This window comes from Furipterus horrens, unplaced genomic scaffold, assembly GCF_987537825.1.
Source record: "Furipterus horrens unplaced genomic scaffold, mFurHor1.1.pri manual_scaffold_3, whole genome shotgun sequence".
Classification (NCBI taxonomy): Eukaryota; Metazoa; Chordata; class Mammalia; order Chiroptera; family Furipteridae; genus Furipterus; species Furipterus horrens.
In genome coordinates, this window is record NW_028327173.1 from 16,955,709 (window position 1) to 16,983,584 (window position 27,876).

The 27,876-nt window shown below is 50.7% G+C and overlaps 1 protein-coding gene and 2 pseudogenes across 5 annotated transcripts; 2 read left to right on the forward strand and 1 right to left on the reverse strand.

Annotated features, from left to right (window-relative positions):
- Positions 1-372: 372 nt before the first annotated feature.
- ZDHHC18 (zDHHC palmitoyltransferase 18) lies at positions 373-26,487 on the forward strand. Of its 5 annotated transcripts, none has more exons than XM_090268867.1 (10): positions 373-725; positions 4,923-5,083; positions 17,523-17,672; positions 19,168-19,305; positions 19,427-19,475; positions 19,969-20,071; positions 21,561-21,673; positions 22,688-22,787; positions 25,139-25,215; positions 26,325-26,487. In XM_090268867.1, the coding sequence occupies exons 1-9, from the start codon at positions 421-423 to the stop codon at positions 25,178-25,180; spliced, it is 1,161 nt and encodes a 386-aa protein (XP_090124993.1). In that variant the 5' UTR covers positions 373-420; the 3' UTR covers positions 25,181-25,215; positions 26,325-26,487. The 5 variants fall into 5 exon arrangements, with proteins under 5 accessions (XP_090124993.1, XP_090124992.1, XP_090124991.1 ...); XM_090268866.1 differs by lacking the exon at positions 26,325-26,487 and adding an exon at positions 25,756-25,821; XM_090268865.1 differs by lacking the exon at positions 25,139-25,215 and having other exon boundaries at positions 25,756-26,487.
- On the forward strand, positions 7,942-8,267 carry LOC150014418 (large ribosomal subunit protein eL33 pseudogene; annotated as a pseudogene).
- Positions 15,418-15,882, reverse strand: LOC150014419 (cytochrome c oxidase subunit 6B1 pseudogene; annotated as a pseudogene).
- Positions 26,488-27,876: the final 1,389 nt, after the last annotated feature.

Sequence of the window (27,876 nt, forward strand, 5' to 3'; positions counted from 1 at the left end):
CCAAGTCCGCCACCCGAATCTCAGCGCTTAGCACGGTGCCCAGCACACAGGGGACACCCAACAAATGGTTTGCTTGAAAAGGAACAGAAAGCCCTGGAGCGCGCATCTGCTGCCTGGTCATTGTGCAGAAAGGACTGGGCCGGCTCAGGGGCCGGCAGGGACTGGCCTGCACCCTGCAACGGGTCAGGACCCAGTCGCGGGCCCGAGCGCCATCCCGGGCTCAGGCCGAGGGGGCGCTGCGGCAGGAGGCCACGCCGGTGGAGGCGGGGCGGGGCGGGGCGGGGCCACCCCCAGCGAGTGAGCTAACGCGGCGCGCGCCTCCGCCTCCGCCGCTGCCGCCGCCACCTCCGCTTATCAGCCGGGTCCCGGTGCGGCGCGGCCGGCCCGCGGGGCGCGCAGCCGAGGCCCGCGGCCGGCCGCATGAAGGACTGCGAGTATCAACAGATCAGCCCCGGGGCTGCCCCGCCGCCCGTCTCCCCCGGGGCGCGCCGTCCCGGCCCCGCCGCGCCCCCTGGTCCGGGCCCGGGCCCCCCGCCGCCCGCCACTGCACCGCGCTGGAGTGGCAGCGGGAGCATCGGCCACCGCCCACGGCGCAAGTGGGAAGTGTTCCCCGGCCGCAACCGCTTCTACTGCGGCGGCCGCCTCATGCTGGCCGGCCACGGCGGCGTCTTCGCGCTCACGCTGCTGCTCATCCTCACCACCACCGTCCTCTTCTTCGTCTTTGAGTGAGTTCGGCAGCGCCCCATCCCCTCCAGCCTCCTCCATCCTCTGCTGCGCACCCCACCTTCCCCAGCCTCTGATAGGTACCCCAGCCCCCCACCCTAGGGCCCCGTTGGGCACCCATCCTGACCCACCTCCCCGGGCCTCCACCCTTCCCAGCACCTGCCGGCAGCCTCCGCTCCCTGCCCCTCCGGGGCCTGCATCCTCCCTGTGCTGAGTCTGCCCTCAGGCCTCTCCGGCACCTTGCACAGCTCTTATCCTTCCTCCGTGGTCCCCACCCGCCCTCCCAGCCACCTCACCCTCAGTGGTCCCATCCTAGCACCCCCGTTCCTCCCTGGCACCCTGCCTGTGCCAGCAACAGTGCCCTCCCGTGTCCCTTGACCCCCATCCTCTCAGAATCTGCCCCCCGCCCTCCCCTCTCCTTGGACAGATCCCCAGGACTGGCTCTGTCCAGGTCCTTTCTGACTTCTCGAAGCATCTTTTCTTTATATTCTTTCCAGGTAACTTCTGAGTTTCTTCCATGACCTTTGGCTATATATTCCTCACCACAGATTTCCTAGCCATCTTCCCCATTCCCTTCAGGGTCCTTCGAAGGTCCCCTTGGTCATCTCGCTACTCTCAGATCCTCTCCCCATGCTTCTTCCTCATTGCCTGGGTCCTCAGGCAGTCTTCCCTCAAATGTCTTTGGGCCTCTCAGGCCCCCTTTTCACTCTGGAGTACCTTCCTTAGCTTCTCCAGAGCTTTCTGCCCTTCCTCAGTCTCCTCTTGTCCCCCACCAGACTTCTCTCAAGCCCCTGCCCCCCACCTCCTGACCTCCTGGTTTTCTTAACCCTCTTAACATTTGGAGCATCATCCCTCTGGCCTGTTCCATGACAGGAATAGCTGTAGCGCCTCTTTATTTTTTAGTAGAGTCCATAGTACTTTGTGTGACAGGTCATGTTTGCCCCTGTGATTTTTAACCTCTTCGTATCCCCAGGATTGGCCCACATGGTACCCCCAGTTTATGGATGAGGAGTGGATACCCATCATTTTATCAGGATCATGTATTTGTATCAGAAGTTTTTCACCCTCCCCTTGGTCTCTAGCTTCAGCCACCTGCTACGTGATTCCTTGTATGCACACATGCACACGCACATACCCACCCCATGTTGTATGAACTTCACTTCCCCATCCTAGTCCCCTCTCTTTTTCGTGATCTTACTTCATTATACAGTGTAGTTAAGAAGGCCGCTCTGGAGCCAAGAGACCTGGTTCAAATCCCAGGTCTACCACGCACAAACTGTGGGACTTTGGGGCAGTCACTACCTCTCAGAGCTTCAGTTTCCTCATCTGTAAAATGCGGATTATAACAGTACCCGCTCCCGAAGGTTGTCATGAGGGTGGCATGAAGTCACACACTTAGCTTTTAGCCTGTAACAAGAACTTAATGCTGGCTGATGTTGTTACTGTTGTCTTTGCCAAAAAACCCTTCCCCGGGGCCTGTGGCCATGATGATTGAGGCTGCCACAAAGACACTAGCCCCCAGGTACCCTTTCCAGCTGCCGGATTATGTATCTGCAACCTTGGGTTTTGTGCCCCTGCCTTTTTTTTTTTTAATCTTTACCCGGGGATATTTTTATTGATTTTAGAGAGAGAGAAAAAAAAGAAACATCGATGTGAAAGAGAAGCATTGATCAGTTGCCTACATGCCCTGACCAGGAATCTAACCCGCAATCTTTTGGTGTATAGGGACAACGCTCCAACCAACTGAGCCACCCGGCCAGAGCGGGTTTCCCCTTGAAGCAAGGTGAGGAGTTCTACCACTTAGCTTCTCCCTTTTACCCTTCCCTTCTGAGTCAGGGTGGATACAAAGTTCCGGGATAGTTTTAGCAGGCAGAAGCTCTGAGGAGCCCCCAGCAGTGCCCCCTAACCCTCGGTGGCTCTGTGCTGAGTTTCAGATCTGTGTTGCTGAGACAGCCCACACGGGTGTGTTTTCCATTATCCTGCCCGGGTCTTCCCACCAGGCTGCAGCGAGGGCAGGAGGAAGCAGTGCTTGCCATGGGTTGGCCTTGTGACGTGTGGTATGGTGTTTGGTCATTTCAGAAGCAGGACCTTCTCTGGGCTGAGTGGGTATCTTCACTGGTGACAGACTTGTTCCCTAGAGAGAGGAAGCAAGGACTTCTGAGTTCAGGGAGAGCTTGTAAAACATCTTGTCTTTATCTTTGCTCCACCTTACTTGGGGTGGTGGACACCTCAAGAGGGGTTTGGGTTTGGCTCAAGAGCTCACCTCGGTCTAGACTGACGTAAAAGCTCAGTAGACAGCTGGCATGATGGGAATGCTGTTGGTGAAGGTGTGGAGGAAGAGAGGTGCTATGCTCACCTATTGCCCTGGGGAAAGGGAAACGTGGCTCTCTCGGTCCTTCCTGCTGAGAATGGTTTTGCTCCATTGTTTGGTTTGGCGGATTATTGCACAGGCCTCCAAGCCGGGCTTCCTCCCAGACAGCAGCCAGAGTGCACCTCTAATTGTAAATCAGACCTGCGTCCTCCCTGGCTCTCTGGATTAGGGCCAAAGGCCTGATAACAGGCTTCCTCCTCGTGTAGGTCTCCTCCTGCTACCCTTGTGCATTCCCCTTCTGTCATACTGGCTTCCTTGCCCACTCCTTCCCCAGGTCCTTGCACCTTAATGTAGGAGCCTCATGGCTCACTCTCCACTCTCTTTTCCTGACCACGCATATAATGTAGCAAATGAGCCCCTGCCCCACATTCTCTCTGCCCCGACTTCCTGTTCTCACCTGACATGCCATATGTATACTTTTTGTTGTTTTGTACCTTTCTCTGTGGGAGCAAGACTTTATTCTCCTCACTATTGTATCCTTTGGGCCCAGAACAGAGCCTGGTGTGTAGCGGGCACTCTATACACTAAATATTTGTTGAATGACTGGACAGAGCATTTGCTGGGAGCCCGAAGACCTCAGTACTGTCACTGGCTGGGTGACCTTGGGTCTGGCTGTGAGTTTTGGAGTTCCCTTTGTAAAACCTGGGTTGGGACTTGGTGTTTCTGAGAGCTCTACAAGTCTCTGATTTCAAGTCTTCTCCATCCCCCAGAATTCTGGTTGTTCATGAACTGGTTGAGTTGTCATGTGAGTGACATGGAGGGTTCAGGTCTGTTTGAGGTTCGGATCTGGGGAGTACTGAGGCATTTGGAGGAGAATGTGTCTCACTTGGCGCCCTTGGCCTTGACAGTCCCTGCTCCTCAAGGGATGGGCCACTCCGGAGGCCAGAGCCTCCAACGATGGAGGCTCCAGAAAGAGCATGCAGGTGCTGACAAGTTTGCTTCCTGCTATTACGTTAGCTCCTGGAACCTTGACTGACTCGGGCCTTCCAGCGGCCACTCCTCTCCCAGATAGCAGCTCCTCACCCCATTGGGTGCTGCTATGGCTCTGGGAGGGAAGGCAGCAGAGGAATGGTTAATAACGTGGTTGGGCCTCAACATCAGTCCTGTGCACAGGGTGTTCTGTACGCCAGCTGGGGCCAGGGGCCTGACAGAACCGACTTGGGGCACCAGCCTTTGGGTGACAACATCGGTGACTGGACTGTGCTTTTCTCCAGCCCCCTTCGCATGGCTGATCCTACTCATTCTTCAGGCTTTAGCTTAGGCATCTCCTTAGCCAGCCTGTTTTCCTGACTATTCTATTGCCTTCCCCTTACCATTATAGCCTGCAAGGCTCTGTGGCAATTCTGTTTACATATCTGTTCTCCTCACTAGACCATTAGCCTCATTGAGGGAGCAGGGGACTCCTGTCTTATTCACTGCCAGTATTCCTGCTTCTTATTGAAGGTATTGCCTGGCTCATAGAAGGCCTCAGTAAATATTTGTGGAGTGAGTGACTGATTGACTGTCATGGATGGTTCATCTCAAGTGACATTCCAATTAATTGGTAGTAGCTGCCTGAAGCTTTATGTTTAGAAGGATTCTGAGGCTGCAGCTAAGTGTAGAGGTTAAGAGTACTGGGATCTACTTATCATATCTGCCATGGCTCAGGGCAAAAGTGCAGAGATTAATTAGTGATGTCAGGCACTGATGGGGGAGTGGCTGCCGCCTCCTCGGAGAGGCTCTCTTCAAGAATGTGGTGATATCTGCTGGGATGACAACACCTGCCTAGTGCCCTGTGCCCCAGGGAGCCCTTGGGTAGCTGCTCATCTTTCTCTCTCTTTCTCTCTAGCTGTCCCTTCCTGGCCCGCAAACTGACCCTTGCCATCCCCATCATTGCTGCCATCCTCTTCTTCTTCGTCATGAGCTGCCTGCTACAGACAAGTTTCACCGACCCTGGGATCCTGCCCCGGGCCACCGTCTGTGAAGCAGCCGCCCTGGAGAAACAGATCGGTGAGGCTCCTACTTCAACTGAAGCTGTGTCCCCCAGGTTCATATGCGCTGATTTGAAAGGAGGCTTGAATTTCCCTTCCCAAACTATGTTAGGAACTAGGCGTCCAGTATGAATAAGAGAGGTGGAAGCTGACACTAGAATGGAGGAGACAAATAATAAATAAGTGAGCAAGTTAACAAGAAATGCTAGCAGGTGAAGGCTGGGATGGTAGCCAGCATAGTACTGAATGCCAGGCACTGTTTTCCCCTTTTTATATTCATGATCTTATTTAATTACTCAGTAATCCTGTGAGGTAAGTACTGTTGTTATTCTCCTTTTACTGATTAAATTGAATCTCAGAGAAGTTAAGTAAATGGTCCAAGATCACATAGTAAGTGGAAGAGCTGGGATGAGACCCCAAGCAGTCAGACTAGAGCTCCTGCTCTTAAATATTCATATACATTTATTCATTTACTGATCAAACATTTAGTGAGTCCCTCCTGTGTGCCAGGTGCTCTTCTAGATACTGGCAGTACAGCAGTGAACAAATATGACAATAATCTCTGCCCTCTCAGAGCTGACATTCCAGCGGGGAGGATAAAACAGTAAACAGCAATGAAAGATCTAGGATGTGAGACAGAGAAGAGGAAATCAGGGCAGTAGGATGAGAGCTGGGGGAGGGTGTATGATTTTAAATAGGGTGGTCAGGGAAGCTTTGTGAATGAGGTGACATCTGAGCAAAGATGCAAAAACCTGCAGAGATGAGGGGTTGAGCTGTGTGGGGACCTGGGGGAAGAGCACAGTAGGTATGGCGAGCGGGCTAATCTAGATTAGGTGGTCAGGGGAGGCCTCTAGGAGGAGGTGGCACTAGAGATGAACCCTGAATGATTGACTGCACCAGCAATATGTGGTCTATAAACTGTAAAAGCAAAAGCCTGAAATTGCAAACAGATTGATGTGTTTGAAGAATGGCAGGAAGGCCAGTATGGCCAGAAAGGACCTGTGTTCCTGGGCACCCCAAATGGCTCTTGATTCCTTACAGTGTGGGTTCTCCTGGCTGGCTGGGCAGCAGGGGACCAGGGCCTTAATCTCAACTTGCTCCACCCCAGCTCCTTCCTACTGAGAAGTGACTTCAGTATTTGCACACCTCACAAGTTTCCGGTTTGTGGTTGGCTCCTTCCCCTAATGGGGTGGCTTTCAGACAAGCTTTTGAATACCCAGCTGGCCGTGAAGAGACCTATAGGCTATAAATGTCAGAAGCCTGCTGTACCCATCACAGGCAGTCATTCCACTAATTCTATACAGCAGCAGGGGTGGCTGATGGGAGGGGAGAGGATGTTCTCTCGCTCTGTCTGTTCTTTGTCTTATGCCCTGCCCAGGCCCTCCCTCAGCCATGCCCTTCCTTGCTCTCTTCCTCCAGCTTCCTTTCGCCTTGTACCCCTGGGCCACTCGGCCTGGTTTCTGCTCTGTTAGAACTCCAAGGTCTGACCTGGGCCACTCTGCCTGGCAGTGGGGAGGCTCAGCTGTAGCCCCATTTCTCCTCCCTCCCAGTTGGGGCTAATCAGGAGGCAGGATTATTGTCCAGTGCAGCCTGGGCTCAGGGGTCTGGCTGCCAGGAATGCTCTGCCTCCCGTGAGCTGTCTAGGTAATACTGACAACAGTAATCCTCTATTTAGGGGTGGGGCTTGACAGTGTGCTGAGGGCTTTCCATCCATTATCCCCTCAAATCCTGTAACAGCTGGCTGTACTGACATAGAAACTGAGGCAAGTGATTACAGGCCAGAGGGCAGAGACATTGTGTGTGCCTGGACTCCCACATCCCTTGCTTTCTCTTCTGAGATGGCTGCATCCCCGTATCCTTATGTCTCAGCTCAAGTGTCCCATACTCTGGGAAGCCTTTGTGACCCCAGTTGGGCCACACCTTCCATGACACATTCCTAAAGTACCCTATCCTGCCATCTTGGTGCTTTGCTACATGGTGGTCATTATGGAATTGTCGGGCAGGCCCCATAGCCTTTCCTAGACAGCTGCCTCATGGACAGCTGAGTGACTTTGGCTCAGTGTATGAGCCCCCATGTGATTGGTGGAGATGGAACTTCTCCCAATTAGGCATTATGGGTTTGATCATTTATGAGTTAGATCATTTATGTGTTGATTCCATATGCTGACTCCTGTGTGCATGTGTTGGGGGACAAAGACAGGTATGACTGGCTGCCACAGGTGAGATCAGGCTTTGGAAGAGGATTGGGGAAACCAGGACTATCTTCTACCTGGAGGACATGGGGAGGCTTCATGGAGAAGTGCATTGAGTCAAAGCATCAAGTTTGGGTGGAGTTCAAGCACAGGAGGATGTGTGAGGGGAGCCTGGCCTCTTCCTTCAGTCATGGTTGTCTCTCCAAGATGCAAATTTGGCCCTGGCCCTCCATGGCTCAGAATTTGGGTGACTTCACAGCACCCTCAGCAGCATTTCTTAAAGATTGGCCCGTGGAGTATAACCTTTGTGACTTTTGCCCTTTCTGCACCTCACCGTATAACTTCATTTCTTTAGTATTTTTCCTTTAAATGGCTTGCTTTTAAATGTAGTTTATAAGGAAAATCTGTATCACCCCTATAAGCAGAAAGCCACTTGTTCTGCATAGGAGATAATCATAAAAACAAATCCATTAACATTGTTAATGTCAGGGAATTTTTGGTGGTTGTAGTTGCCTGCTGAAAGCAGCCACTTGGAGGCCTGAGGATCACAGGTATTAAATATTAAAAGCTGAGACTTTCCCTTGATGGAATGAAAGGCTTGAAAGAGGATGAAAAGGGAATAACTTGGCCTTCTTCTTTTCACCATCTTGAGGCTGCAGGGAATGGGACTTCTATGATGACAAATATGTCTGAAAAGCTGTGGCCCAAGGTTGCTGGCTATAAGCAGGGTCTCCAGAACCAGAGCGAGCACACAGGCCTTCTTCAAATTGAAGGTGTTTATGCTTGAGATGAAACTGAGTTCTATTTAGGTAAGAGGTGTGCTTATGTGTACCAAGCAAAGAACAACACAGTGACTCCTGGTGGCAAACTGAACAAAGCTGGAGTCATCTGGGGAAAGGTAACTGGTGCGCATGGAAACAATGGATGGTTGGTGCTGAATTGTGACGCAACCTTCCTGCCAAGGCCGTTGGACACAGAATCCATATAATGCTGTACCTCTCAAGTATTTAAATTTATTGAAAAGTAAATGGAAAGGATTTGTTCTTTAAAAAAAAGGGATGGGGAATTAACTTTCTCATCACACGATTCAAGGTTGCTTTGTGTCGTGGCCAGGAAACAAACTATCTTCCGTCTTCCTGAAAAGTTGCCTGTCTGCCAGGCGCCCTTGCCTGCAGGACCAAGGCAAGCCCCAGCCCGCCCTTACCCCCATCTCCTGCCACTCTGCAGTGCCCCCAGCCACACTGCAGTTAATACCTCTGTGCCTTTGCTCACTGCCATGCCCTTCTCCCCGGGTGAGCCCGAGGAATCGGGGAATCGTTCTTTCTGAGCTAGCTTAATTAGCGCTTGCTTTCTTGAATGCTCCCTCCTGCCCTAACCTACATATTGCCCTCTGTACTCTCACAGTATTGAATCTAGACACCAGTTATACCATTATTTACTAGCTGTGGGTTCGATTTTTCCATTATGTCATCTCTAATTCGCATCATCATCTTACAATGTTGATAATGTTACCCAATGAGGAAACTGAGGCTCAGAGAGGTTGAGCAACTTCCTCAAAGTCACAAGCTAATAAGTGGCTAGGGCAGGTTTCAAAATGAGATCAGGCTGGCCCCAGAGTCACCACGCTTGACTCACAGTGCCTCTTACACTGACTGTAATTATCCATTTTCGGCTCACTCTGCCCTCAGGCTGAGCTCTTCCTGTATTTCCAGGTTACCACTAAGCCCGTATTGGCAGGGACTGCATCAATCCCTGGAATGAACAGAAATGGTCAGGTGGGGGTTACAGTGACCCAGCACTCACAGTCTGCACCCTGTGACTGACCTTGAGCTGGCCTGGAAGCTGGAGAGACCACAGCCCTACAGTTGTTTCCTCCGCAGGTGGGGACAACAGAAGGCAGCAGGGCTCAGGAGGGTGAACAGAGATCTCCCCTGCTTCCTTCACTAGAGCCTTCTCAGAAGGTCATGACCAGTCCCAGAGGGCTTCCACACCAGCCACTGGGCTTCATTCACAGCTCTAGCCATTTAGGTTCTGATGGCAGAATGCCTGCCTGCTCTTCTCTGGGTTGTGGTTGGGGTGCAGAGACCCATAGCAGGCCCCTTGGTCAGAAGGAAGTTGTCCGGTGACTCATTTGCTTCTCATGGCCATTCAGTGGAAAGGAGCCTTTCCCCCCCATTACCACGTCTCCAGTGGCTTAGTGTCCCACTGGAAGGCAGCAGGAAGGCCCAACTAGCAGGAGGGTGCCTTCCTGGGGAAAGGCCTAGTGCAGAAAGAGCCCTGGAGTGGATCTTAGATTCCCTTAGGGCAGGGATAGCATCTCTTATACCACTCTCTTCCTTTCTTCAACATGTTATTTTCTGAACTGGTAACCAAAGCAAACATATTTGACTTATCTGTACATACTTGCCCCTTCTCCCCTCACCTGCCATCCCCAGGCCCTTGTACAACAGCTTGGCATAGTAGATGTTAATGTTTGAAAGAATGGATGAACAAATGCCTTGAAAGACAGGGGTTCTAATTTCAGCCCTATCTTACACTGTTGGAGTGAAGTCAGTTTCCCCATCTATAAAATGTGGGCCCAGCCCAGAGCACTTCTGTGCATTGAGTGAGACAGGGAATGTCGGCATACTTTGAAAATTGTTTTCCTCTATCGAAACTTAAGAGGCTTGAGCCTTGTGGTAAGGAATAGCAAATGGACTTGCTCTGGGCACTGACAGGCTCCCACTGGTAGTGGCTGCTGGGAAGAGTAGGTTGAGAGTTCTGAGGCCAAGTCCAGGGTGGTGAATGGCCTGAGAAAAAGCACTGGAACTGCTGCTTGTCTTCCCCCTGCATGGGGTCCCTCTCTGCAGTGGCATCCTCACAAAACCTCCTTTAACCCAAGTTGTTTAGGATCCTGCTGGTGGTTACTTTCATTCAGCATCTGGGTGGCACCCTTGCTTCAGTGTGACAACTGCTCTCCTTTGCCTCTGGCTCTTGGCAACCTGAGGAAGCTGGGTGTGCAGAGCTTTACTTTCTCTTTCTCTGAGTGGAGAAATCCTGGCCCTGAGGTTGGAACATGCTAGTAAGAGTTCCCTTCCTGCCTTGGAGGAGAGGCTTGGGCTCTTCTCTGCCCTGGGGAGGGCCTGTGAGAATCCTGCAAGTGCTCCCAAACTGATGGTCCTGAGGACGATCTGTGGCTGTCCTTCACTCGCAGATGGGTTGTATTCTGAAGTTCCTTCATAAATCAGTTGTTTGGAATATAGTGTTATGTAGAAAAAGCAATAATAATAATAATATTTCTTAAGCTCTTGCCAGGTGCTAGACACTTGACTAAACCCACTTAATGTATTCTCACCTAACCCTCCTAGCAACACTAAAAAACAAGGTAGAGTTGATTATGTCGCATTTTTATAGGAGGGCACAGAGAAGTTAAGCTTCCTGATCCACATCACACAGATAGTAAGTGGCTGGGCCAAGGTTCATACCCACACACCCGAGCATGGCCACGGCGTGAGCTGTCTGTCAGGGCCGGGCTCCCATGAATCCAGCGCCGTGCTCGGCTGTCCTTGCGGCATCTCATTCAGCCCTCACCACAACACTATGAGACTGCGACTTTCTCTCTCTCTTTCTTTTAAAATGTTATTTACTTATTTTTAGAGAGGGGAAGGGAGGGAGAAAGAGAAGGAGAGAAACATCGATGTGTGGTTGCCTCTCACACTCCCCCAACCAGGGGCCTGGCCCGCAACCCAGGCCTGTGCCCTGACTGGGAATCGACCCCACGACCCTTTGGTTCTCAGGCCATTGCCCAGTTCACTGAGCCACACCAGCCAGGGCGAGACATTCTTATCTCCATTCTATGGATGAGGATACTGAGTCTCAGAGAGGTAAAAGGACTTCCTAAGTAACAAATGGGTAGCAAAACCAGTATTTGAACCCAGTGTTTCAGACCCCAGACCCCGTACCTTGCTGCCCCTTGTGACAATACCTTCTAGTGAGTGCTCACCAGGTGCCAGTTCCTTTATGTGTATGGTTTCTGATCCTCACAACCTTTCAAGGTAGTTGTTGTTGTTTGCTTTTACAGACGCAAAGACAGGCTCACAATCACAGAGGCCGAGTGACTTCCCGAAGGACACTAGCTCATAAATGGAAGGGTCACAATTTGAACTCCAGGCCTGCCTGAGTCCAAAGCATTTTTTCTTTCCCTTTTGCCTGTTGCCTCATAGTTCACAGGCCTAGGACGGCCTGTGTATCCCACTGTCCCTGCTCTCAAGGGGTGTACAGTCTGGCTAGGGAGACAGCGTACCCACAGCAGTCCTGTCACACTTGAGCATGGAGCGTGAGCATGTTCAGGTGCTACATGCAAGGCAAGAGAGCCCCTGAGGCCTAAGTGGTCAAAGAACTTGCTAGAGATTAGGCAGGGCTATAGCAAGCCCTAGTGAGCAAAGGCAAGGGAGGGGCTGGGGCTGGGTGGGAGCAGGGGCAGGAAGCCCCGGGCTCCAGTGACTCGTGGGGGAAGAGGAGTTGGAGAAAAGCCAGGAATGGAGGTTGGACTCAAGTGTGAAAGACCCTCATATGAGGAAAAGAAATTTGTCCTTTATCTTGTTTTTTAGGGGAGGCCAGTGAAGGGTTTTGAGCTGAGAAGTGACTCAAAGGGGTTATTTAGAGGAATGTGCCAGTGTATACAAGGAGGAGTTGAAAAGCAGAGGGGCTGGGAGCAGGGAGTCCCTAACCTGATTGATGATACAGGGCTGGCCTGGGTGGGGGGTTGGAAGTGGGGAATGAAGTGGCCAGGTAGGGATGAGGGCGAAGGAAGTGTCTGCAAAGAGACTCCAAACTGGGTTCCCCTGCCTCTGCCACTTACTGGCTGTGTGACTTCGGGCAAATCCCCTAACCTCTCTGAGCCTTCTCATTTGTAAACTGAAGGGGCTGGAACAGAGGCAGTGAGCAAAGAGACATTAACCAAGTACCTGCTGGGTGCTGGGAATGTATATTCTGCAGTTTGAGGTTCCTGTCAGCTCTTGGATTGTGCCATCAGCAGAGATAAGAAACCAAGCAGGGATAAATAAGTCTCATGATAACACTTTAAGATTTATAAAAAGACCTCAACCTCAAACTTCAGAATTTTGGTTATACATCCTGGTTCTGCCACTCACTAGCTGTGTGGCCTTGGACAATTCACTTCACCTCACTTTAAAGTCTCCTTAACTGTAACCTGATGATAATGATAACCTAACATGGGATGTTGTCAGGGTTAAAGAAGATATTGTATGCAAAGTGCTCAGCATGTAGTAGACCCTTAGTGAAGTGTTCTTTTCCATGCCTTTTCCCTTCTTTCTCTCAGTAATTCTCTGAGCTAATAATAACAGTGCACACTTCTTAAGCATTTACTTTATGCCACTTCACACATATTGACTCATTTAATCTTCACAACAGCCTGATGAGCTGGGTACAATTGTGCCCATTTCAGCGATTGAGGAAAGTGAGGCACAGAGAGGTTAAATGATTTGCCCTATCACACATCTAGCCAATGGTATAATCAGGAGAAACGCAGCTAATAAGAGGTGTAGCCAGGATTCATGCCCCATTCTATCTGTTATTCCCATTTTACAGATGAGAAAACTGAGACTCAGAGAAGTTCAACCTCACACACAACCAGTCAGTGGCAAAATCAGGTTTCAGAGTGTGTCCATTGGCCTCAGTCCCCCTGCCCTTTACCATGCTGCTGGGTTTTAAGGGAGAAATGGATGCTCAGATGCTTAGTTCTACTTCAGACACACTGGTGGAGGTGATGGTGAAACGGCCTAACAAAAGTCTTATCTGGTGGCTGGAAATGTGAATGTTTGCTTCACTGATGCCTGCCAAGCATCTAGAAGAGTGCCTGGCACATAGTATTTACTCAGTGAATAATAACTGGAGGCAAGTGGTCAAATTGGAGATATCTGGGGAATCGATCCAGTGAAAGTGATGGCTGAGTGCTGGGAACCACAGGCGGCCCCATGTGACTCGGAAATCTGTCCTGGAAGGAGCCACTGCTCTGGGGACTTGGTCCTCTGTGGCCTGGATACCAGGAGGCTCAGTGGGTACAACTGTGGGCTTTGCATATGGCAGACCTGGGTTCAGATTCCTGTTTTGCCAGCATACTAGCTACATGACTTCAGATGAGCCCTTGAACCTTCCTTTTTTAGATTTTTACTGAAGTGTGATGTGCCTACCAAACTGTGCAAATCATATGCATTCCATATGTTAAAAGAGAGAATGTAATCAGCATTCAGATCAAGAAACAGTATACCAGTGGAGTTCCAGAAGGCTTCCTTTGTTCCCCTTTCTGATCACTGTCACCCCTCCAAGGGTAATACCATAGATTACTTTTACCTATTTTTGTCTTTTTACATGTGTGGTTTTTTTCATTTTACACAATGTTGATGAGATTCATTTGTATTGTTGTATGTAGTTGAAGATTCATTCATTCTCATTGCTGAATGGTATTTCACTGTGTGAATGAATACAACACTTTTTTAAATCCTCACCTGAGGATATATTTTTTTCTTTATATATAGAGAGAGTGAGAGTGTGAGAGAGAAACATCATCGATCAATTGCCTCCCATACATGCCCCAACTGGGGATCGAATTCACACCTTTGGTGTATGGGTTGACACTCCAAACCAACTGAGCCACTTGGCCGAGGTTGAATACAAGTATCCTACTTTAAAAAATATATATTTTATTTATTTTTAGAGCGAGGGGGAGGGAGGGAGGAAGAGAGGGAGAGAGACATTGATGTGAGAGAGAAACATCAATTGGTTGCTTCTAGTGCCCCGACTGGGGTCTAAACCCGCAACCCAGGCTTATGCCCTGACCAAGAATTGAACCGGAGACTTTTCACTTTGCAGGATGATACCCAACCAACTGAGCCACGCCAGTCAGAGCGGAATATACCACATTTTAAAATCCATTCTATAATTGATGGTCATTTGGGTAGGTCCAGCTTTTGGCTGTTAGGAGAACTGTTGTGGACATTCTGTGCTTGTCCTTTGGTTCACATCAAATCATGCACATTTCTGTTGGGAAGACACGTAGGACTGCGATTGCTGGGGGTGCGTGTATTGCACTTTTGTAGTTAGTGCCAAACAGCATGAGATTTCTATTTGCTTTACATTTTTGCCAGCACTTGATTTTTTATGTTTTTTTATTTTAGCCATTCTTGTGCATGTATAGTGGTAGCATATTGTGGTTTTAATTTGCATTTCTGTGATGACTAATGAGTATGAGTACCCTTTTGTATGTTCATTAGTCATTTGGGCAGCTTTATGAAATGCCTCTTTGAATCTTTTGTCCACATTTGAATTCAGTTGTCTGACTTTTTCTTACTGACTTTATAGGACTTCTTTATATATTCTGGATTCAAATCCTTTGTCCTTTGTCAGATATTGTAAATATTATCTCCTAATCTGAATGTCACCTATTTATTCTTTAAGTACTATCTTTAGATGAACAGAAGTTCTTATTGTGAAGTTTAACGAATTACTTTTACAATGATCCCCTTTGTGTCTTGTTTAAGAAATCTTCGTCTACTTCACAGTCATGAAGTCATTCTCCTATTTTTAAAAATATTTTATTTATTCTTGGATAGAGGGGGAGGGAGGGAGAAAGAGAGGGAGAGGAACATTGATGTGAGAGATAAACATTGATTGGTTGCCTCACCCCCACCAGGCAGAACCTGCAGCCCAGGCATGTGCCCTGACTGGGAATTGAACCAGTGACCTTTCACTTTGCAGGATGACACCCAACCAACTGAAGCATACCAGTCAGGGCTTACATTCCAAACTTTTGCATTTAAAGTTGCAATCCATCTGGAATTGAATGTGTGTTTGGTGGGAGACAGGAGTGCAGATGCATTTTCCCCCCATTTATATATCCAGTGGACTCAGCACTGTTTATGGGGGAAGACCATCTTCCTTCACGTCATTGCTGTGTTGCCTTTGTTACTAAGCATATGCTCATAGGCATGTTGTGTCTGCTTCTGGATGCTCTTTTCTGTACCACTGGGCAGTGTTCGTACCCTTCCACCCAAACCAGGCTGTCTTAAATATTACAGCTTTATCCTAAGTCTTTTTTCTTTCTTTCTTTGCTTTATTTTTTTTCTTTTTAATCCTGTCTTTAAAACAAAACAAACACCTTTCCAACAAGTATTTATTATTAGGTAAGCCATTATTCAGGATCCTAGGGCGGGATGTACCCAGGTCCCCCTTCACTTCCCTGGGAGAAGAATGGAGGACAGAGGACAGAGGACAGGTGGGGTGCAGCTAGTTCAGATCTTCCCAGGAAATGTGCCTTCTGCCTAGCAGTCGTCCCAGACTGACACCCAGGATATGGGGCAAAGGGACTGGTACACACTCCGGTACCATTTGCACACGGAGACATCAGTCCTTAGGCAATCACTGCCTTCTCACAGTGCATGTCCAGCAGGTAGTTCTGCCGGTACCTCCTGGTCTGGTTCTGGTTAGGGAAGTGGCTATCAAAAGGGGCAGTCTGATAGTTCTTGATTTTGGTCTTAATGTCTTCTGCCATGTTGCTGGCTCCTAAAGACACTCCTGCCCTGGCACGAGTCTGGAAACTGAAGGGTCACCAGTTTGATTCCTGGTCAGGGCACAGGCCTGGGTTGTGGGCCAGGTCCCCAGTTGGGGGCATGTGAGAGGCAACCCATCAATGTTTCTCTCCCTCTCTTTCTCCCTCCCTTCCTCACTCTCTGAAAATAAATAAATAAAATCTTTTAAATAAACAAACAAATAAATAAATAAAGACACTCCTGAAGCCACTCGCAGTTCAATGTGACCCTCAGCAAAGACTGTCCTAAGTCTTGATATCAAGTTGTGTACATCCTTTTGCTTTGCTCTCCAAGAGTGCCTAGGCTGTTCTCAGCACTTTGCACTTCCATAGGAATTTGAAGATGAGTTTATCAATTCTCCTCCCCACCAAAATAACCCCAGGATTTTTTACTGGGATTATATTGAATCTACAGGTTAATTTATTCTTTTCTAATAGCGAGTCTTCCAATCCATGAATATGATATAGCTCTAGATTTCTTTTCCTCTTGAAATTTTTATTATGAAAAATTTCAAACATCCGGAAAAGTGGGAAGAATTAGTACAATGAATTCCTACACATTCACCATCTAGATTTCATAATTGTCACTAGTGTATCTTATTTGTGTCATATCTACAAATATATGTGTAATTCTTATTAAAGCATTTCATAGTAAATTATAGACATCATAGATACTTTACCTGTAACTATTTTAACATGTGATTAAAAATTAAATATTTTGAATATTTCAAAATCTAAGGACAGCTTCCAACATAACCACAGTTCCATGATCACATCTAGGAAAATCAATAGTTCCCAAATTTCTGGTCTGTAGTTATTTTTCCCTAGTTAACCTCCAAATGTCTCTTATTGCTCTGCTTTATTTTCTTTTTCAAAACAGACCTCAGTCTGGGATCATGCATTGCTTGTTTACATCTCCTAAATCTCTTTTAACTTAGAACCATCCTGCAGTCTTTTTTTTTTTTTTTAACCTAAATTGTTTATTAGCTAAGAATTTTAAAAGCATTACTTATATTAGCGGTAATGGTGGAGCTAGAGAGTATTCTGCCTTCTCTAAACTGCACGGCAAAAACCACCAATAGTGTGGTCGGACTGTGGCCCTTTCCAAGGCCATGATTCTTGCTGCCTGCAGATGGCAGCCCTCGCGTCTCCCTGTGCTTGTGGACTGGTTTGCTGCTCCGTTGGGTGTCAGGGCTCCTTCTGATAGCCTCATGGAATGCGCAGACTGGGATACAAGCCTCCTGTCTTTTTCTAAGTGACTGACTTTTGTTGGAGATCAGGCCAGTGGTCTTGTTGATGTCCCAAATTCTGGATCTGATTGTTTCCTGATAGCGTTATTTACTTTGTTCCTCCATGTCCTGAACTGCCTGGAAATTGAAACCTGGATCTAGGCTTGAGCAGATGCAGATAAACTTCACTAAGCTTCACCGGGGTCTCCTTCTCTGATAGCCCTTCTCAGAGCTGTGTAAGGCCAGCTGTGTGTGAGCAGGTGTGTAAAGCTTTAACACGTAACAGTCTCAGTAAGTGGCAGCAGTTCTTAATATTGTCCCCACTGTAGGCTGGCATTTTACCCTAACATTTGGTCCCTGGAGAGTTATGAGGCTTCAGGTGGCTTCCTCCTATCTGGGGCTTCTGACTCCATGCTTGGACACCCCCCCATCTTTCTCTCCTCCCACCCTCAGACAACACAGGCAGTTCCACATACCGGCCACCCCCTCGGACCCGGGAGGTGATGATCAACGGGCAGATGGTGAAGTTGAAGTATTGCTTCACCTGCAAGATGTTTCGGCCACCCCGGACCTCACACTGCAGTGTCTGTGACAACTGTGTAGGTAAGTGAGGGGCCTCAGGGAAGGATATGGGAGGCCCTGAGACAGAGGGAGACCTGGAGACAGGGGAGTCACTCATGTGGGGCTGGGGGGAGGGCGGCGTGTCGGGAATATCCAGTGCTGGACAGGAAGTCTGGTTCACTCAGATTTGCTCTGACTGAGGAGGAGCCTGAGTGTAACCAGTGGTATCTGGGCTTCAACTCAGGATTGGTGGATTCCTTCCACCCAGTTCTGAAGTGTGGGGCAGACAGAGAGAAGCCCTGATTTCTTCTTTCAGGCCTCAGCCTGGTCCTCAGTAGGTCCAAGGTCCCAGGTACCGGAGACTGGAACAATAACATTCTAGATACGTTTGGGCCAGAAAGGGAATAATTTACCATGCAGTGCCCAGGACCAGCTATACTGAAAGACTTTAATCTGATTCCCAGGGTTTGGGAGAGACAAGAACCTGGGAATAGAGGAGTTCAAACTGGTGAGGTTATAGCTGGGATTGGAAGCTAAGCTGCCAACCCACAACTGCAGTGGTTGCTGGGGAACCAGAGGCTGTTTTGTCCCCTCTCCTTGCTCTCCTGAGGCTGGGAAGCTCTGATAGACCAAGGATGTGCCCTGGAGGGTGTCATAAGGGAAATGATACGCAAGAGGACCCAGATGACCTAAGCCATGGTGACTGTGCACAGTCTCCAGAGCAGTGAGCTCATCACACTGGCTCAGCATTCCCTGAACAAGAGAACAGTGGGGAGCACCCCATGATGGCAGGCAGTGAGGTGGGTGACTCAGTGGGCATCATTCATTCCTGAGAGTCTGCTCTGCCCACCCACTTTGAAGGGTACTGGCCTTGGTGTGAGGCCTGCAACAGGCTTGTGACCCATATTCCCCACAGGGGACTTCCTTCACCAGTCTGGTGAGGACATGGTGCTGGTGTGAGGTCAGCCCTCTGACTAGGCCTCTGATGCCAGCTCCCCACTCGTTACATAGCAGCCTAGCCCCTCCCTGGGTCTCTAGTTCTAGCTTGAGGTACAGGGGTCACTGGTTGTTGGTATATGGCTGGGGTCATAGGCTGGGCAATAAATACTTTTTGTGGCTCTTCCTTGTAGCGGGCACTGCTGGACCCGGGATGTAGCTCAATGTGAGGCCAATACACCCCCTCCTGGAGCTAAAATTGAGCAGGGATAACTGGCCAGTCCACTAATTGTAAATAAGTATGTAGACACCGTGGACAAACTGCCTCAAAAGATAAGTGCCAGGACAACAGGGCAGGTAACAGGGGACCCCCACCTTGTCTGGGGTCAGAGGACACTCTCTTAAGGAAGTGGCTTTGCAGCCAAGACATGAAGAGGGAATTACCCTTCACCACGAAAGAGACAGGGAAGGATGTGTGGGCAGTGGGAACCTGTTCTCAAAAGACCAGAAAGAAGGGGGTGTCTGAGGCCCTGAGAACTGCTGCAGAGAGCGAGGAGCAGGAAAGCCCCGCACTAACCTGTCTCCCCTGGCCCTTTCCCAGAACGGTTTGACCATCACTGCCCCTGGGTGGGCAACTGTGTAGGGAGACGGAACTACCGCTTCTTCTATGCGTTTATTCTCTCCCTCTCATTCCTGACGGCCTTCATCTTCGCCTGCGTGGTCACCCATCTGACGCTGCGTGAGTTGGCAGTGGCAGTGGGGTTGGGGAGGAGCAGAGGGCCAGCGAGCTGAGGAGCAGCCAGGCTGGGGGGCTGTGGTCACCATCCCTCTGAGCTGTGTCCTCTCCTATTTCTCCCCAGGCGCTCAGGGAAGCAACTTCCTCTCCACTCTGAAGGACACACCAGCGAGATATCCTTTGCCTTTTGTCTGGCAGTGGAAGCCCTCGTGGGAAATGGGACCCCTTCACGGGGGTGGGTCCCCACACCTCATCCTGTAAACAGAGGGGAGTGGTGTGGAGCCGATGTCTGTCCTCTGGAATCCAGTTTACCAGCTGCTTCTTTTCACACCCAGGCTTGAGCTGATTCTAAATGGGCTGTTGTGGGGATGGGTGGCCGAGAACTCTCAGGAGCCACAGTTCCTGTCTTCCCTTAAGACACCAAGCTCCCTGGACCATGTCGTGTCCATCACCCTGGGCTCATCCCATTCTTGAGGTGAGCTCCTGAACCCTTCTTGGGGCCCAGGAGGTGATCCTGCTGAGAAGTGATGACTGGGCCATAGGAAGGTTACAGACTTATTTCCTTTCTGGGGGAGGGTAGCTGAGAAAGGCTGCACATGACAAGGTCCCAGGCACGGGAGGCTCCCAGCCCTGGTCCCAGCTGTGGATCCTTGACTGTCTGCTTACTGTGCTGGAGTTGGTGATCTGCTTCTTCTCCATCTGGTCCATCCTGGGCCTCTCAGGGTTTCACACTTACCTCGTCGCCTCCAACTTGACAACTAACGAAGATGTGAGTAAGGCTGGAGCAACCCTTGTTCCTGGGCAGGAGGCAGGGCTGAGGAGCTGGAGTGGCAGCAGTGTGGCCCGGACGCTCAGACTACCGGGGAAGCATGGGTGGAGGTGATGGGCAGTCAGACGTCTCCTTCCAGTGCTCGTGACTTGGCCCTGGGAGACCCAGTGCAGGCTTCTGAGGCCCCCACATTGCCTTGGTCCCAAGATGCTTTCTCCCTAACCCCACAGAAGCAGCACTTGCGCCCTAACAATCATTACGTTTGGCCAGCACGTTATTGTTTGCAGAGTTCTTTCAGTTCCCATCATCTCTTTGAGTCCTTTTGCCAACTTTGAGGCAGAAGGAACAGGGATGCTTTTTCTCCATTTGATGGCTGAGTGACTTGCCCCAAAGTCACAAAGCTGGGAAGGGACAGAGCCAGGGTTTCAACCAGAAGCCACGGCTGTGCTTACTGTGCTCTGCTTTACTTCTAGGCAGCAGAGATATGACTGTTCTCAGATGTCCTTGCATCTCCCTGAGGGTCTTATTGAGGGGGCAGCCAGGACAGGACCATGAGTTTCCATCAACTGTCCCTATCTGCTGCCTTACAGACCTCTCCACCCCACCCTCCAACCCTCACCCCCACAACAAACATTGTTTGAGCACTCACTGTGTGCCCAGCTCTAGGCCAGGGATCTGACCTCCCTTTCCCATTCTCCCAAACAATAAAGAAGCAAATGAGAGCATCCATTCCAGGGCTGCCATCGAGGCCCATCAACCAACAAAAAATACATTTCTTGACCTCAGCTTCTCATTTGGGGAAACAAAACTTAACATGAGGTATCATGTGCTGGGTGATTGGTACAGAGTAGAAATGACATCAGCTGTCATCTCCCAAGGTGGTTTCCTGGGTGCTGGTTCTGTAGGATATCACTAGGGGTTAAGCAAAAAGGACTGACTGATATAGCCACATAAATTTGGAAATCTCTGGATTCAAGTCAAGCAAGTGTTCTTCACTACTAAACTCCTCAGTGCCTTTGATAGCCGGCTTCACAGAGCTAGAGGTGGGCAGTACTATCAGAGTTGATATCAGTGAGTTCCTTGTTTTTCAGATGAGGATTTAGAGAAGTGACGCTCTGTCCAGGGTCCTGTAGTGAGTCAGTGGGAGGCCAGGGTTCACAGTCAGGCAGCTTGAGCCCTCGTCCTGCCCTCCCCCTTACGTGACTGGCCAGAGAAAGTAGGATGCACCCAAAAAGTTCCTTTTGGAGGCTATGCTGGCTCTACTCTGTCTTCTGTCCTGTTTGGGGCTGCCTCCTCTCTCCTGGGTGCCCCCCAACACCCAGAAGTCCCCCACATTCTCTCTGAATGGCCTGGGTTAGAGACATATCCCCTCCAATAGTCTAGCTGGAATTGGTTTCAGAATTCGCCAGTTTTTCCCGCCTCTAGACTTCCCTTCTAGGAAAGCAAAGCAAAGGGAGTTACCTGACCCAGACTTCATTCCTGCTTGCAGATCAAAGGTTCGTGGTCCAGTAAGAGGGGCGGTGAGGCCTCTGTCAATCCCTACAGCCATAAAAGTGTTATCACCAACTGCTGTGCTGTGCTCTGCGGCCCCTTACCTCCCAGGTGAGATGGGGTGACCCTGTGAGTTCACACCTCTTGGAAGAGGTTCTGGAATCAGCAGACCTCTCTCCACATCACAGTCCTCTCTGTCCACCATCCCCTGCTGAATGCACTCAGGGCATTTGTCACATAAAGGAGTTCTATGGAGAGTTTTCATTTTTAATAACATGCTCATTGTAGAAAAAGATTAAGCACAAAATATAAAAAAGATGCCCTGACTAGTGTGGCTCATTTGGTTAGAGCGTCATCCCGTAAACCGAAAGATCGCGGGTTTGGTTCCTGATCACTCTGGGTTGGGCATGTAAGGGAGGCAACCGATCTGTTTCTCTCTTTCTCTCTCACCCCTTCCTCTCTCTGGGATGTTTTATACATATATATGTATAAAGGAAGAGTGTTAGATCTCACATGTAATCTTACTCCCCAGGGATAACCACAATTAATGTTTTGGTCACTCGAGCCGCGCTGCCCTTCTGGTGCTGATGGCCAGACTGGGTGGGACCTCCATTCTCCCTCCTGGCGGAAGAAAAAGCCCTGGTGATTCCTTCCCCCTAGGAAGCGCCCCATCCGTTCTGACAGCAGGGGGCGCCAGAGCACCAGACCGGGAGCTAAATTGGCGTGGACACTGTAGGAACAAGACTTCCCACACTGCCCCCCTCTCCTCCTGCCAGTCCTGCCTGGGGGTAGGACCAATAGGAATTGAACTGTCTCCAAATGCCCTTCCATTCTTACTTTTCCCCTCACTCGCAGCCTGGCTTCTTGACACTCACACAGAAAGGTGGGTCAGTTTGAATTAACACTGAGTAAATTCTGTGACCGAAAGCCAGGTGCCCAGAGTGCAGGGAGGGCCCTTTTGGAAAGGAGGAGCCTTGATCTCTAGAGGGAGGACAGCTCCTTTTTCCTCAGACTTTACAGGGCTTGGACTTCCCCCGGCCGGGCTGTGAACTCTACCATGTAGCCCCCGGTCTGGAACTCTGGTGTCAGGCAGGGCCCTCATATGTACCCCTTGTATTTTGGAAGCCTGATTGACCGGAGGGGATTTGTGCAGTCTGACACCGTGTTGCCCTCACCCATCAGAAGCGACGATCCAGCCTGCGGAGCCAAGCCTGATGCCAGCATGGTAGGAGGCCACCCCTGAACCAGGCTCAGTACTTGCCACCTGCTGGCCTGTTTGCCCTTCTGCGCTCACCTGCCGCCCTCCACACCTGCTGGGACCCTTCCCATTCCACCCAAGCAAAGCAGAGCCGCCAAAGACCCAAATTTTTTCGTATTTATTTCCCACCTGCGTGGCTGTCCCTACACTGTTCCATGGCTGTACCCTCTGCTCCCCAAACCCAGGTTCCCATGGCCATGGGCCTGAGATCCCCCTGAAGCTGATCAGTGGCAGGAAGTGACAGGATAGAGACCAAGGCCAAGCCACCTAGAGGACCACACCAAGTCTCTCTGCCAGGGCGAGCCCTGTGTGAGTGAGAATGTGGACAGAGTGTGATGCCTCCCATTTGGGGAAGCTGCTGAAGCCTACGGAGCCGGGGTCCTGGGGTGAAACACAGCCCCTGAGCAGTCGGCCCTGGATGGCGGGCTGTGGGAGAGGACATTTCCATGGGCTGCTTTGGTTTACGAGCTCCTTCGTTCTTTTTGTGATGATCATTGTTTTTTCTTTGGTTTTTATTTTTTTATATGGAGTTGGCCAGTAATGATAGACCTGGGTTCTAAGTAGAGAAGGCAGCATTGCGGGTGGGTAGGGGGACACCCTGTGTCAGAGGAAGCCAAGCCAGCCAGCCAGGCAAGACCTCAGCTCCTGCATGATGCCTGGGCAGCACACTAGGAAGTGGGGGGCTTGCCCTTTCTCTGCCCATGGAGGGTCCTTTATTGGATCCCAGCCTGGCCCCCCATCTCTCTCCCAAATCAGATCTGGGATGGGTAGGTTATACCCACGCGGCAATACTTGAAACGGGTTTATTAATGCTGGGTATTTTGCACAATTTTATAGACCTCTTTTCTACATAGCATTTTTAAATGGAAGAAGGAGGAAGAAAAAGCCAAATTGCTGTCTGTGTAGTGCCAGCTTAAGGGTTATTGGAAGGCAAGTTGGTTTTAATAAGTTTATTAAAAGAGACCTTCTGGCTGTGAGTGAGTGTGTGTGTGTGTGCACGCGCACACGCTAGCCCTTGTACAAATGTGGCTGGCTCCCACTTCCCCACATCCCCTGGGCTGTCCCCCTCCTTGTCATCCCCCTCCAGTGTCAGCTGGCAACAGCAGGAGCAGCCTGAACCATGCCGGCAGGGAACATGTACATTGGTTATAAGAGCCCCCCGGGCTCCTGCTGTGGCTCAGCCCCCATCCTCCTACCTTTCCGTCTGTCAGGGACCTCAGACAGCCAGTGGCTGGGGACTGAGCCACCCTCAACCCCACCCCTGCCACCCAGGCCCCAGGTGAGGCATCTGGCTGGGATCTGCCTAGACAGGCTGAGGCTGGGTGTGGTGGATGGGGTAATGGCTGTGGGGAGTGGCTGCCCTCTTACAAGCCACACCCCCTCCTCTGAGCCCTGAGTATGGGACCCAGTGCCTGGGGCTAGAGGACAGGGAGTCTTTGCCAACTGGAGGCCTCTGTGCAGAGAAAAGGAAAGAAGGAGCAGGGTGGGCCGAGGCGAGTGAAAAGTGGCCTAAATCTAGGCCAGAAACTCAGAGGATGTCCCTCTTCAGCCAGTAGCTATAGTTTCTTGTCAAAATAGATAGGAATTGTCCCTCTATCCCCCTCCTTGGCCCTTCAAGTGGGCTGAAGTCCTTGGAAAGTGACATAGGATGTCCCCTCATCTTGCCCTTCCTTGCTCCAGAGGCTAGTGGGTCACAGGCAGCTGAGAAGTGGCAGCCACAGAGTGTCTCCTCTGGGAGGAACAGCTTTGTCCAGCCTTAGCTCCCTGACTCACGCTGCAGTGGCACTGGGGGTGGGAGGAAACCGGCTAGAGGAGGGGACTCCCATCTGCCTTTTATTTAAGCCAGTATTCTTTGTTCCTGCTTGTAATAAAACTTTTGTTTTTAAGAGTTGATTTGCTTTGGTTTGGTTTTTGTTTGCTCTCCCTTTGCTGAGGCCCCAAATGGCAGCCATCTATTCTTTCAGTCAAACTTGGTCTTTCCTGGGGAGACAGAAGGCAGGCAGCCCATCAACCTGGCTAAAGTTCTCTCCTGGCTGGAGTCTGTCTGCTGGAGGCAGAACAGAGGGAGCTGCCACTAGGCCCCCTAGGCGAGTGAGAAGAGGCCATTATGTCCCTTCTGCTTTCCCCTGCCTCAGGGGTTCTTCCTTGCTGTCTTTTTATTCTGGCCCCCAGTGACTACTCGATTAAGAAAATGTTTATGGGACAGTAGATTCCAGTTTGAGAGCCTGAGTCTTCCTGGTCCCCACCCCCCCATCTGGGTAGCAGAACCCAGCCAGACCCCTCATAACCCTGGCCCACCTCTCTGGTATCTCCTCCAGGAGGACACCTGTCAGGACTTTGCCATCTCCTGCACAGCCTGAGGGGAGCTAACAGCCCCTTTGCAGAGGGTTAGCTGGTAAGACCATATGTCCCCTGTCAGCCAGCACTGCCCACCCCCCTCACGCCCATCTCATCCTCATCGCATGCCTCGCGGACTCCATGGATCCCATTCATCTGTCTGGTGTGTGATGTGGCGTGTGTGTTGGTGGTGGCAGAGTCCCGAGGGCTCCCCACGGAGCTGCAGGATGGGGGCGTGGGGTCGGGGCGAAGAGCCCAGCCCCCCTCCGGATAAGGAAGTAGCTTCGTACACAGCAGCTCTCCAGCTGGCACAGGCGGTGAGGGGTGAGACTGAGAAAGGGTGGCGTACCTGCTCCGAGGGGCTTGGGCCTGTTCTGGTGGAGCCCTTGATCACTAACACTGTGTCCTGGCTTTCTGTCCCTCCTGAGCTTCCTCTCACCTGCCCGTGTCCTCTCCTGCTTCGTTGCCTGCTGCCGAGTTTTGGCCCGTCTGTGGGGAAGAGGCGGGTGCTGTGGCACCCCTACGGGCCTCCTCTTTCCTCCCAATCCCGCTAACCCTGTCTCTTCTCCTTCTTTGCTGTCCTACCCGGGATCTCCAGTGTGTGCAGGGGCTTAAGGACCTCCTGAAGACTGCTGCTCTCTGCCTCTCCAGGAGTGGCCTGGGGGGAGCCAGGCACCCGGCACCTCTACCTGCCTAACCTGTGGCCCAGCTGCCACCATCTGTGCCTACAGGGTCTACCCCCAAGCCTGCTCTCTAGGGTCCCCCCCTTAGGGGGCAGGGGCTGGCCTCTGCCCCCATCCCCACTCCATGCCGGCCGGAGTGTAGAAAAGCCATAACGCAGCTGTCAGCACAATGGTATAATACTATGCTGAAACCGCCCTCCCCTCTTCCCCCTTACTTCCCCTTCCCCAGATTTGTAAGGTGTCAAGCCTCTTTAGGAATCTTGCCTTACAGCCTGCCCCCCTGCCCCCCAGAATCAGGCATAGCCATAGTCGAGCTGAGCAGGTTTCTTCGGGAGCTGTCTGGGGTGTTGAGGGTTGGTGACGCTGCTGAACGAGTTTGGTAACTGTTTTAAGCACAACTGGTTTGACACTGTTCCCATGGCCCCTCCACCTCCCAACCAGGGTAGGTAGGATGCAAAGAAGGTGCTTGTACCTTTTGCTCCAGGCACTGAGGGACTGAGTTAGCCCGGACTGCCCCTTGCTCTTCAGAGGAACTTAAGGGAACCAGGCTCGGCCTCAGAAATCTGCTGAACCCATGGCTGGGGGCTGCTCGTCTGCTGACTTGTACCTTTTTTAACCAAAATAAAGATTTCCCTCTTCTTGCCATACCCTTGGCTGTCTGGTGGCACCTTTACTTTGGGGTCTGGGGGTGGGGCCTGTAATGAGTGTGCAAGAGAACTGTTGGCTTACAGCTGCCAGCTTTGTTCCAGTTGGTCAGTGCTGTTTGGAGATTTTAAAAAGGCACAGCAAAGCCAGAAGGGACATAGGATGAGTGACCAGAATCCTCTTTACTCTGCACCCCCAGAACTCCTGGTCTCAGTTTCAGAGACCTTCAAGCCTTGGCTGACCTCTGAACTCGGAAAGGTCCCAGCCTAGGCTGTGACAGAGGGTTCGACTCCAGTCTGGGGCTGTCACACCCCTGAACTGAGCCCAGTGCAGGGTAGCACACTCATGGAGCCTTCCCTCTCCCAGCTGCCTCACCACATCAAGATATACACACAGTGTGCTAAGAGCTAAAAAAATATAAATAAGGACAGCAGCCATTTAGCAAGGACTTGCCGAGTGCCAGGCCTGTGCTCTCACCTAACCTATGAGGAAAGTGCGTTCAGACTTTTTACAGATGAGAGAACTGAGGCTCAAGGAAGGCACAGGAGTTGCCCAGAGTCTCTCTGCTGATAAAGTAGCAAATTCAGAATTTGAACCTGATCTCTGCCCTGACCTCTGACCCTTTGGCACTACCCAAGGAATGAATAGGGCTACTTCAGGAGGAGGCATCTCAGAAGGAGAAACCCTAAAATTAAAGAATGTCATTCATAGCCAGCAGGGGGCTTAGAGATGATCTGCGGGGCTCCCTTGTACCAATGGGCAAACTGAGGCCCAAAGGCAGGAACCTGCCCAAGGTCTTTTAACAGCTGGAATGCAGTCCCACACCCTGAACTCATTCCATTCTCTTTCCAAAAATTCCACACTATGTTCTAGACTGGACTGGTCTGGGAACTGTGGGATACTTTAAAACAGTAGTGCCTTGAGGAGGAAGAGTCTCAGGATCGCTGACTCACTTAAAAGTAATCTAATTCCACCCCCTGCCCCCTCTCCCCACCACACACACCAAAGGCAACTAGTATAGTGAGCTCTTGGCCGGATAACTGAACTCTAGTTTACTAGTCAGGGAGAAAAAATGCTGTCGCTTCCTCTAGTTGCCTATGTAGTTTGATCATTCCAAGACTGGAAGAATTTCTTAGGGAATGTTTCCTGGAATCTTAACCAGAGTCCCTCCTGTGGCAGTCAGAGCCCTGTCCCCTGTTCTCAGTGGAGACAGACAGCATCTGCCTTCTCTGTACCACAGCCCTTCAAAGCCTGTTTACCAGCTAAGAAGGATTTGTCTATGGGATCAGAGGCCTTAAGCCTGTTGGCAAGATGGATGTTACATAGAAGGGTGGGAGGTAGTAGGCAGGATGAGGAAAGCCTCTTCAGGCTGCAGCCCCAACTCCTGTCCT